Genomic DNA, 12,414 nt, shown 5'->3' on the forward strand with positions numbered 1-12,414 from the left:
AAAATCCTCACGCACCACACTGGCACTAACACTAGCACTTGGCACTGCACTGACACTAGCACTCGTCACAGCACTGGCACTAACTCCACCCACTGCACTCTTGACCTTCAGTTCTTTAACTTCGGCCATCAGAGACTTATGGTCACTTACCACTGACTCTACTTTATCGCCTAAAGCCTGAATAGCACGCAAAACAACAGACATATCAGGCGGAGGGCAAACAGTAGGTTCGGGGGTAGCCACTACAGGGGTAGGAAAAGGTAGGGGATCATGAGGTGAGGAAAACAGTGAAGAGTGAGAAGAACTCCTCCTAACTCTACCTCTCTCTAACTTAGTTGAATATTTCAAAAGACGGACAAATTCCAATTCCGAAAGTCCGGCGCATTCCTCACATCGATTTTCTAACTGACAGGGCCTGTCCCTACAGTCAGAACAAGCGGTGTGAGGATCTACCGAGGCCTTCGGAATACGCCTATTGCAAGACCTACATCGTCTATGGGAGGGGGCTTGCGAAATGTCAGACATCTTGAATCCAAAGAGTTAGCCAAAGGGGGTTCCAAAAACAAGCAAAAATCGTTAACCGTTAATCAGGACTATATAAAAGCTATCTAGCTAATATAAGAAGGTTTCCAGTAAAGCGACAGCCGTTAATCTGAGAGAATACTTCACCAATTAGCCGTGAATAAACTCGAAGACCATAAGCGTATCCCAGAACGTCTTGCCGGAAGCACGACAGAGGAATAATTGAGGAGGTGTCAACAAGAAGTACTTGAGTACCTGGCCACAGGTGGCGCTGGTAAGTACACCCCCTTCTAGTATTGTGATAGCTGGCGTATCCCTCCATAGAATTCTGTCGGGCAACGGAGTTGACAGCTACATGATTATCGGGTAAGTTTAATATTGAAAACTGCAATTTTTCTTTAATGAAATAGAATCATTCTTAGATATAAAAACCCAAGTCTTGTATAAGAATTTATACTTTTTATAATCCTGGCTCAGCTCGGTGAGGTCGCAGGGTTCCTTCCCTCAATTACCATACCTTCGCTATCTTGTTAACAAGCTTCAATTGAAAATACACTTAAATAAGGATTAGGTTCAAGTACAGTATAGGAAAATGCAATAAAACTAAAGAAATAAATCTCTAAATGTTCTTATATCCTTATTTCCAGCCAACAATGGGTTGATTAAAGTGAAAACTCCTCTTCTTGAGTATATTGAGCAAAGGAAAGCAGAAAAACTTCGCAGCAAAGAAGAGAAAAAAGAAGAGAGACGAAGAAAAGAACTTGAGCGCAAAAAGGCCCGAGAGGAGGAGAGGAAGAAAAAGAAGGAGATAAGGGACCATCATAGAGAGATGAAGAAGGAGCAACACAAAGATGATAATTCTGTAAAGGTTTGATTTAGTTTTCGTAATCAATGTAGTGAATAGTTTATTGCTTCCTATTTCTCAGAAATTATTATTAGTTCCTTCATAAATACAAACCATCATCAAGTAATAGGAGTATGACTTCTCTTTTGGTAACAATCGTGTCATTTGGCAGTTGATGACAACTAGCTAGTCAATTACACAACATTGTCTCTTCTGCCTTTCTCGTCGTTTGGTTTCACTTCTCATGTCTATATTTCTCCTTGCAACTCAAATCGAGATTTTAGGTTATTTATCTTTTAATTTGAGGTGTCCTCTTCTGTATCTGTTATAAATGCTAGTGTCAGTATCTATATAAACTAATAAATCACAGTTTGATTCGAATCATCCCTGGCTTTGTATTACATACCGGCTGTATTGTACTTTTATGATGGAGGAAAGTTATGGGCTTACATTCCCCATTTTTTTTTAGTTATATCAACTGTTAGCTGACTGTTTTGATTATTCAAATGTAAAGTTGATTAACTTTTAGTATACACCTTTACTGTTTTTCCTTAAATTAAGATGAAATCTAGAGAAGACTGAGAACCTTAGGCTTATCTAAGGGGCGTGACTCGGCGCCATTAAGATTGTTTTTTGAGGGTTACTATACTTAAAACTCTCACTACTCTTATGTTTCTCAATCAATTTTTTTCCATTGAAAAGCCATTTAAAAGGGAATTCTGTGCTCTAAAAGTTGTACATTTGAAAAGATTTTATAATTTTTAATTTTTTTATTTGTATTATATTATCAGTGTATGGAAGTCCCTTTATAAAGTGACTTTTCATAGGGAAGTTTATTATTTTTCTAAAAGGGAATGCACTGTAAAATTCCCTATATTTGCATGCTTGAATGACAAAAAACTATCAATATTTAAAAATAGTAGCAATTTGTCTCCAAAAATTTGGACTTTTTTTTTGTTTTTCCAAAGAGTTGTTGAATATACAGAAGTATGCCAAAGTATGGACTTTTAGTAGTAATTTTCCTCACTACTGGGGATCGTTATGACATAATCATTATATTTCATGGTTATTTCCAAGTAGTGTTGACCCCCTTCCCACAAATCTAGAACCCAGAAATATATTTGCTACATGTAGAAATGCCCACTCATAGTAAGGCGTTGCTAGCATGACATATTCTCATCTGTATACTTTCTGGGCTCATTTTATGCTTTAGGTATATTTAGTTATTGTCTGTGACATTTTATGCATCTTTCAACATAACAATAACATAAAAATTGTAAATATATAAACGAGCAGACAAAAATATGGGCTTCAAAGTTTTTTTTGGTAGAGATTGGTTGATTATACTTTAGAATGCATAAGTTTGGGCTTTTAGTGGTAATTTTCCTCAACACTTTGGATCATAAGGAAATATTTATCATATTTTAGGATTATTTACCAAGTAGTGGTTAGCTTCTTCCCTCAAATCCAGAAATATTTACGTTACATATACCAGATCCCCACATATGAATGAGTAAGACCTTACTTGCATTATAGTGTATATTCTCGTCTGCGTATTGTCTGGGAAAATTTTACGCTTTATGTATATTTAGTTATTGTCTGACTCTTTATGCATCTTTCAGCCTAAGCATACCATAAAAATTGTAAATGAATAAATGAACAGACAAAGAATCACAATGAATATAACTTAGAGAAACGCAGCAAACGTTTATTTACGATACCATCAAGAAAAGAAGAAAACTGATACAATATTCTCTTCCTGAGGGAATCTAAGAATATTGTGGCGTTACGGTACATATATGGGATACTAAATAAATAAAATATCTTTTCCTCAAATTCTTGAAATAAAAGTAAATAGATAGGGAAGGGTTGCGGAAGGGAGTGGATACGCTTTCGTAAATACAGTATGAAAAGGAAGTTTTAGTAATAAAACAAATTATTTTCTTTAATAAACTATTTGAAATATGAAATATAGATGCTAGAATTCCAAGCAGTTCATGATATGTATTTGCCCTTTAAAAATAATCTTAAGTTTTGCACAGCAGTTATGTTTTCTTCTTCATGCATAATATTTTCTAAATTCTGCACCCTTTCTGTTTTTTCAGACCACTAGGTCAGAGGCAGTAGGTGCTCGTGTTCAATCTCTTAGTTTATTATGGCTTGAATATTTTACAACTTCTGTTGTATAGAAGCTCATTTTCAATAGAACTTCAGGAGGCTACGGGTTAGATAATTTTTTAATAGATCGTGACCCAGGCCGAATTTAGATTTCTAATTTGTGTACAGTACGTATTTCTTGGCCACTAGATGCATTAACATAAAGCTAGTACATTTTATTCTAAACTAGTTTCTTTCCGAGAGAGGTGTAAAGTATACAGAATTTATTTTGGTAAGATATCCAAATAAGTTACTTGAGGTAAGCTCTGATATATCTTGGTGTTCTAAGTTGTATGTAAATGTTCACAATAGATGACTTGCTTTCACCGTTTCTGTGATTTTATAGACAAATCACTACATTTTTGTCTCAAGTGCAAGAAAGGTTTCTCATTCACTTCCTGTAGTGTTGAGACTGTCTCTTTTAAAACTATCTATAAAACAATCAGTTTTCTAACCTTCTTCATGAAGTTAAATTTTTTTTCAACTCCTTGAGAGTAAACAAAATAAAATATTTCAGAGAGGAATTTACCTGAAACTTAATAAAATATTTCAGAGAGGAATTTACCTGAAACTTAATAAAATATTTCAGAGAGGAATTTACCTGAAACTTTTTCCATTGCAGTAGTTTTTAGAAGTTGAAATTTAGTCTTGATCTTCTTTTGAGTTTCTTTAGATATGACTAAATCACCATAGTAATTACGTATTATTCCTAGAAATTACTAAATACTCTATTCATCACTAGTTACCTCAATGAATTCTGTTCACATATTTCAGCTTAGTATAATAAGAAAATAAAAATTAACGTACCTTGTATGCAAGATGGTGTTAACTTTTTTCTTTATTGAATATCCAGTTATTCCATTATTCGATAGGTGGTATTTTGTTCAAAAAAATATTTTTACAATTTAGTTTCACCGGTCCTAATAGCAGTTCTTTTTTCCCAAATCTCATATCACTCATAAGGCGTGGTTAGCTATTCTATCTAATTTCTCTTCCTCTTGTTTTGTTAAAGTTTTTCTAGTTTGCAGTATATAGGAAATGTTTATTTTAATGTTACTATTCTTGAAATATTTTATTTTTCCATGTTTCCTTTCCTCACTAGGTTATTTTCCCTGTTGAGGCTCCTGGGCTTATGGCATCCTGCTTTTCCAACTAGGGTTGTAGCTTAGCAAATAATAATAATAATAATAATGATAGTACTGTATTTTGGTGCTGATGTACATATACAGTGGAACCTCTACATACGAATGTCCTAACATACGAATTTTCCAACATCCGAAGTAAAATTCGACCAAATTTCTGTCTCGACACCCGAAGTGTTGCTCCAACATACGAAGTAAACAATACGCGTACGCGTGGAATTTTCTCGAAAGCGTCAACCGTGGTTTGTTGTTGACGCCGCTAGACGGCAGCACATCGGAGGGACGCCAATCGAGCGTCACCTTGATCAGTCCTCTCATCTCGTGTGCATCGTGTGGTTGTTCTCTATTCGCTCAGTTATTAAGTGTTTTTTATCTTCCCTTTTCACGTGTTGTTTTCTGTGTTTCGTAATCATGGGTCCTAAAAAGCTTAGTTTCGGTTCATGAAGTAGTAGTAGTGGTGAGAAAAGGAAGAAGTCAATGCTTTCATTAGAACTAAAGCAAGAAATAATAGAAAAGCATGAGCGAGGTGTGCGTGTTAGCGATCTGGCTAAACAATATGGCCGGAATATGTCTACGATCTCGATGATCTTAAAACAGAAGGCAGCTATTAAAGCAGTGAAACCTTCTTAGGGGATCACGATTATTTCCAAATGTCGAAGCCCTACCTTTGAAGAGATGGAACGCCTTTTGTTAATATGGATCAAGGACAAGGAGATTGTTGGCGATACGATCACTGAAACGATCATTTGTGAGAAGGCCAGCGCTATCTACAGTGACTTGAAGGCGGATGGCTCTGGGGGTGACGCGGGGGAGAGTTCAGTCGATCCTACGACGGAGGAATTCAAGGCGTCTCGAGGTTGGTTCGAGAAATTTAGGAAACGGACCGGGATTGATTCCATTGTTCAGCATGGAGAAGCTTCGAATTCGGACACCAAGGCTGCTAAAGACTTTGTTAAAAAGTTCGAAAGCATCGTGGCGGAGGAAGGCTACGTAGAGCAGGTATTCAACTGTGATGAAACCGGTCTGTTTTGGAAAAAGATGCCTAGTCGAACGTACATTACCGCCGAAGAGAAGAAAATGCCTGGACATAAGCCAATGAAGGATCGGTTGACTCTTGCGCTTTGTGCCAACGCCAGCGGGGACTGCAAAATTAAGCCTTTATTAGTTTACCATTCCGAAAACCCTAGGGCATTTAAAGCACATAGAATTAATAAAGACCTGCTACATGTTCTATGGCATTCTAATTCTAAGGCTTGGGTTACTAGGCATATCTTTGTGTAATGGGTAAACATAGTTTTTTGGCCCTGCTGTCAAGAAGTACCTTCATGAGAGGAATTTGCCTTTGAAGTGCTTGCTTTGTTTGGACAATGCACCTGCTCACTCTCCCCCCCCCCCCCTCCGGACTCGATGATAGCATCGACGAATACAAATTCATCAAAGTATTGTATCTTCCACCGAATACCACCCCTATCCTCCAGCCCAAGGACCAGCAAGTCATCTCTAATTTTGAGAAGCTCTACACCAAGCACTTATTTAAGCAGTGCTTTAATGTCACGCAAAGCACCAACTTAACTTTGCGTGAATTTTGGAGGAGCCACTTTAATATCGTGCACTGCTTAAAGATCATAGATCAGGCTTGGTAGGGAGTAATTTGTCGGACCCTGAATTCAGCTTGGAAGAAACTTTGGCCTGATGCTGTTGCTCCCAGAGATTTCGAAGGTTTTGGCCCTGAGAATGAACCTGTGCTTGCCGCCGAGGAAGGCGTCGAAAAAATTGTATCCCTTGGCAAGTCCATGGGTCTGGAGGTGGATGAAGATGACATCACCGAACTCGTCGATGAGCATCATGAAGAGCTCACCACCGAGGAACTCAAGGAGCTGCAAGCCATGCAGCATGATGAGTTCCAAGCGCAGTTGAGTGAGTCGGATGAGACCGAGGAGGTAGGCCAAATCTTAGGTACGGCGGAAATAAAACAGATGTTGGCATATCATCAACACGTGGTTGATTTCATCGACAAGCATCACCCACAGAAACTTCAGGTTTGCCGTAGGAAGCTTCAGGGCTAAGTAATCCATCCCCCTTGAGTATTCCTTACAAAGATCTTAAAAGTGAGATTCATCTTTACTGTAAAAATAAGTGGCAAGCCCGATGGTCTGAACTGACCACCAATACAAAATTGAAACAAATCCACCCATTGGTGGATAAATGGTCATCTTGTAATTCTACAAGTAGAAGGGATACCATTATTTTAACTAGGCTGCGTATTGGCCATACACATGCAACGCACAATTATTTAATGAAGAGTGGGGAAGGGAGACAGGCCCCCTCTTTGTAATACCTGTCAAGTGACAATGGATGTTAAACATATTTTAGTCGATTGTCCTGTTTTTAATCTTCAGAGGAGGACACATTTACTCCAGAACAAACCTTCAAGAGATATACTGGGGGAAAACTGTAATACCCTGAACTTGAGAAAATTTATACAAAGTATTGGGTTATATTACGAGCTATAATTGATTTTATTAATTTATTTATTTATTTTACCCTTTTAATCCCTATTTATTTCACATCTAGATTTTATTGTATGAAAGTGTTACGATTTGTATTAAAGGTTAAAATGATACTAAATGGTGTGAGTGTACAGATATGATTGAATGATTTTCGTTATATAGCGCTGAATGGCCTTTGATGCCCCAGTGCTTGGCTTAATGCCTAAATCCTATATTCAATTCAATTCAATTCAATTCAGGTTTGCCGTGTTGTTGCGCAGTTCGATGATGTTTGCTTAAATCATTTCAGAAAAATCCTCAAAAGCCGTACCAAGCAACTTCCACTCGATAGTTTCTTTAAAAATCTCTAAAACGGTCTAGTGATCATGATGAAAAGAAAGAAAGTGAAGCAAAGAAAAGGAAGACTGAATCGACTGAAAGTGATGAAAATTAAAAATAAGAAAAGAAAAAAAATGTAAAAAAAAAATATAAAATTATAAAAATGAAAAAAAAAAAATAACCTAAGTTAAGTTAAAGTTCACGTAGTGTAAGTTAGTGTAAGTTATTGTACACTTTATCGTACAAAGTTGCCGTCCCTACCTCCTCGCTAATCTTCCATCTCCTCCTGCATAGCAGTCCCTACACCTGCCCTGACCTGTCGCTCAGGTAAAGTGTTACATAAAAACCCCTTTTTTATTTATTATTTCTTTATTATTATTCTTTTTTTAGATAATTATTATACTGTATTGTATTAATGTTATGTGTAATTATGTGTAGCCATTTATTAAGGAGTTATTATGGGTTTTTAGGCTGAGGAACGAATTAAACAAATTACCGTGTATTCTTATGGGAATATTTGCTCCAACATACGATCGTTTTAACATACGAAGCAGTTTCTGGAAAGAATTAAGATCGTATATAGAGGTATCACTGTAGCGAGTTCTGGAGTTACTCATATAGTTTCTTCAGAAGGACAATACCAACGATAGTCATGAGATACGCGTCAAGCACATTCAGGTGATCTGCATCTGGAAGAGGTGAGCACATGCGAAGCACTTCTATGAGAAAGAGAATCACATTTGAAAGAAACTCCCTTTTGTGAACAAGGTGCATCCAGATGTGGAGCTATTAGGTAAAGCGCATCTAGAGCTTGAAGCACGTCTAGTAGTAGAACTTACAGGAGAAGCACGTCTGGAGGTTGAGGCACATCCATGAGGAGAGCTTGCAGAAGCGTGTCTAAAAGAGGCACATCTGGAGGGTGAGGTGTGGCCAGGAGAGATGCTGGAAAGTGAGGTGCATCTGGAAGAAGCTCGTCTATAATGTGATGTATGTCTGGATGAGCCTCGTCAGGAAGAAGCTCATCTGGTAGAGGATGAGTTGTCCTTGGAGGATCCCGCCGAAGGTGGAGAAAAGTATTTTCGTCTGCAGGAGGCTTGTCTACAACAACCCTGCGATCATGCTTCAAAGAGATTAAGTGCTCCAAAGGAGATCTCATGTGAGGAAAAGGGTCAGGCACTCACTTATAAATCCTCTTTGCGGGTGATGGGTGTTTCCTTCGGGAAAGACACCTTGGATGCAAGTTGCTCCCTGAAGACTCCGAAGGTGGTTTGGGACAACTGGAGACACCAAAGGGCTACCATCCTCTGAAACAAGAGCCTCCTGCTGGTGTCTCAACGATAGAGCCTGCTGCAACTTCTCCTCTGAAGGGGAACCCTGGATACCGAAGGAGGGCCACATCAAACATGATGCATCATATTTCTGAAAAGAGGGAAGCTCCCTCTGGGGGAAACCCCACCATTTCATTATTACTATTACTTGCTAAGCTACAACCCTAGTTGGAAAAGCAGGATGCTAGAAGTCCAAGGGCTCCAATAGGAAAAATAGCCCTGTGAGGAAAGGAAATAAGGTAACAAATAGAATAGGCTGGGCAAGTCTACCTTCAGGCAAGAGAATTCTAACCCAAGAGATTGGAACACCATGTTACAAAGGCTATGGCTCTATCCAAGACTAGAGAACATTGGTTTAATTTTGGAGTGTCTTCTCTTGGAAAACTGCTTACCATAGATAGAAGAGTTTCTTCTACCCTCATCAAGAGGAAAGTTGGCACTGATCAGTTACAGTGCAGTACAATAGTTAACCCCTTGAATGAAAATTTTTTGGGGTTATTTAAGTGTAGTCAGGAGTATGGGGAAAGAGGAGAATGTGTAAAATATAGGCCAGACTATTCGGTGTATATGTAGGCAAAGGAAAAATTAGCTGCAACCAGAGTAGTACTATCTGGCCAGTGAAAGGACCCAATAACTCTCTAGTGGTAGTATCTCGATGTATGGCCTGGCCTAAGGTTAATCAGTCACCACCCTTACTTGATTGGCCCCCGGAGGAAGCCAAAACAAAAGAGTCAGAGGGTAGAGTACTGGGGTTGGATGACCTTGAAGGTGAAGAATCCCTTTTAGACTTCTTCCTCATCTTGCCATACTTCTTTCACTGGGAGGATGACTGCTCCCACCACTCACTGCAAGGTGAGGCCTGGCTACAGGAATGTCCTCTGCAATCTGGGCACCAACTGATGAGGTTCTGTTTATATCACAATATCACTCTCATAAAAGTTCTGTAGGTTTTAGGTAGCACCCCCGATCACTTCTGCATTTCTGCAGGCATCCTCAAAATCAAAAGCAGTCACACAAAGTCATAAACATGGTGAAAAGATAAAAAGATTGTATTAGAAAAGCTGCCAATATCCCAGTCAGAGAGAAAACGTTGTAATTTTTAACTGCCGTATATCCAGCTTTGCTGTTATCATTCTCCTATATAAAGGACAATGGTTTATATTTTGTGTAGGAACAAAGGAAATTAAGATATTAATTTGAAATTAGAAGACCTAAAATTTGAATCTGCCCTAGAAAGTAGTAAGATTTTGATAGAAAAAGTATCATTTGCTCATTCCCTCTAGCAGCTAGATGGAAGATACATTATACTGTATATAATAACTCCCATTAAAGATCATATTTATTTACAAAAATATGATGCTGGTATAAAGTATTTAGGCTATATTTATCTAATATTCAAACTTTCTTTATTCTTAGGTTTTACGACCAGAACGAGGCAAAGAAGATTATGTCTCAGAGGGACGTCAAGATAGGTCAAAAGCTGACAGAGACAAAGAGAGGCAAAAGAGAGAAGAGGAAAGGCTGAAGATGCGAAAAGAAAAAGAGAGGCTTCGGAGAGAAAGGGAGAAAGAAGAAAGGTTAGTGTTAACCCTTTTACCCCCAAAGGACGTACTGGTACGTTTCACAAAAGCCATCCCTTTACCCCCATGGACGTACCGGTACGTCCTTGCAAAAAAATGCTATAAAATTTTTTTTTTCATATTTTTGATAATTTTTTGAGAAAATTCAGGCATTTTCCAAGAGAATGAGACCAACCTGACCTCTCTATGACAAAAATTAAGGCTGTTAGAGCAATTTAAAAAAAATATACTGCAAAATGTGCTGGGAAAAAATAACCCCCTGGGGGTTAAGGGTTGGAAATTTCCAAATAGCCTGGGGGTAAAAGGGTTAAGTCTTGTGTTACTCAGATTAGATAATTGTGCATATTAGTGAAGAAGTCCATGTACCTGTATAAGTACACACTAGATTTTATAAAAACAAATGATTCTGGTAATACAGTAAAAGAAAAATTTAACTATCATAAAGAAAATAAGCCTAATTAGCACTAGGACAGTTCTTTTTCTCTGATATGCAGACAGTTGACACTAGTGGCCCTCTTACTGGCTGCAAAGAGAGTGGGCAGTATACTAATAAACTTATAAAAATCGAGTACTTGCTCTGATAGTAAATATGATTTGACAAGATCTTATGAAGCTTAGCTAGCCTTCACTAAACTTTTCTGGAAGAAGCGGTTCTTTTAAGCTATTAAGTGTTTTTTAGTACTATACTCCATAAAATATTCAAACATTTATGGTGAGATATATCCATTGCTGGTATTATTGCAGATGTAGTTTAGGTACTTTATTATTGAAAACATCCAATTGCCAGAGGAAAATTTTGGAATACTGAAGTATTACAATTTTTAAAAAGCTTTATATTGAGACCCTGTGGAAAATCTTTTTATTAAAGATCTCAAAGCTAAAACTCATCCTTTTGGTATTGTCATCATCTAAATGCGTAAGTAAACATCAAGTTCTTTCTTGGAAGTTAGTTTTTGAAGAACATAAGATCTGATCCCTTTAGACTACTTTCAATGCCAAGAATGATTTCTAGACAAAAAGGTTTACCACAAATCTTTCAAATCCATCTTAGGGAAAGGAAGTTATGACCAGATCATAGAATAGACTTCTTGGTCGGATGAGGGCTGTTAAATATTATTTGGCTAATAATGAAGTTATTAAGGGTAATGTTCCTAATTTGTGTTGTGGGGGCTAGGTTGCCAAATTTCCCTTTGTCCAAATGCTATATTTTGTCTAGTTAAAAGACTGGTCATAGAGGCCCACAAAGAGTTGTATGAAAGTTAGAGTGCATGATATTAGAAGTGCAGCTACATTGCTGAAATTTTGTGGGTTTTGTGGAAAGTTTTAGCTGCGACTCAGGGTGTACCAATCCATATTTGCTAAATGTTATCTTAAGGAGACCGTTCACTATGGGGTTTGACATAACTTTAAAAAGTTGAAAATCGTTTTATTGTTTTATGTATGCAGAAACATATCGTACATGCTGTCCAGAAGTTTCAGCCAATTATTTTTTACAAATAATGAAGATATAGAGGTCTTTAAATGATGACGTCATCCTTACTGCGTCTTCTGCATGACTTGAGTCAGACAGAATCGTCTTTGTGTGTTTATTTTTGTATATATATAGCAATTTTTTCGTTTATATTTCGAAATCTCGTGCGTCTGGCAGAGATGGAAGGCATTGGTAGAGGGTAGGTGAATAAAAACTACGAGGTACGAGAACAGCAGCCAGAGTTTCCAAAGACGTATAGAAGTTATAATGCATGTGGTTGTTTACTTGCAGTTTGTATGTACATTGTATTTTCGTATTTTCACAACGTCCTCGCGAACGTTATAGGAAGGCCAATGTTACCTAAGGTCATAGAAATTAAAAAAAATAAGCAGAAAGCAACAATAAAGAACCAAGAAGAGAGGGAAACATGAATAAGACTACAAAGTTGGAACATTCTAACTAAAACTTCGGCAACACTGAGGCCGCTGGCAACTCATGTCACCCTTATGCCAAGTGTGTTAGTAAACTTAGGGTATAAATAC

At 37.6% G+C, this 12,414-nt stretch overlaps 1 protein-coding gene across 6 annotated transcripts in view; it reads left to right on the forward strand.

Moving 5' to 3' along the window:
* The window catches only part of LOC137646648 (regulator of nonsense transcripts 3B-like), a 54,752-nt gene that overhangs the window by 32,097 nt on the left and 10,241 nt on the right, over positions 1-12,414 (forward strand). For 5 of the 6 annotated variants that reach the window (XM_068379771.1, XM_068379794.1, XM_068379778.1 and 2 more), the window contains 2 exons: positions 1,170-1,390; positions 10,238-10,398. In XM_068379771.1, coding sequence (XP_068235872.1) covers positions 1,170-1,390; positions 10,238-10,398 — 382 coding nt within the window. The remainder of the gene's footprint in view (positions 1-1,169; positions 1,391-10,237; positions 10,399-12,414) is intronic. The other variant, XM_068379763.1, reaches the window with a different exon arrangement.

This window comes from Palaemon carinicauda, chromosome 1 (assembly GCF_036898095.1).
Source record: "Palaemon carinicauda isolate YSFRI2023 chromosome 1, ASM3689809v2, whole genome shotgun sequence".
NCBI classification, from domain to species: domain Eukaryota; kingdom Metazoa; phylum Arthropoda; class Malacostraca; order Decapoda; family Palaemonidae; genus Palaemon; species Palaemon carinicauda.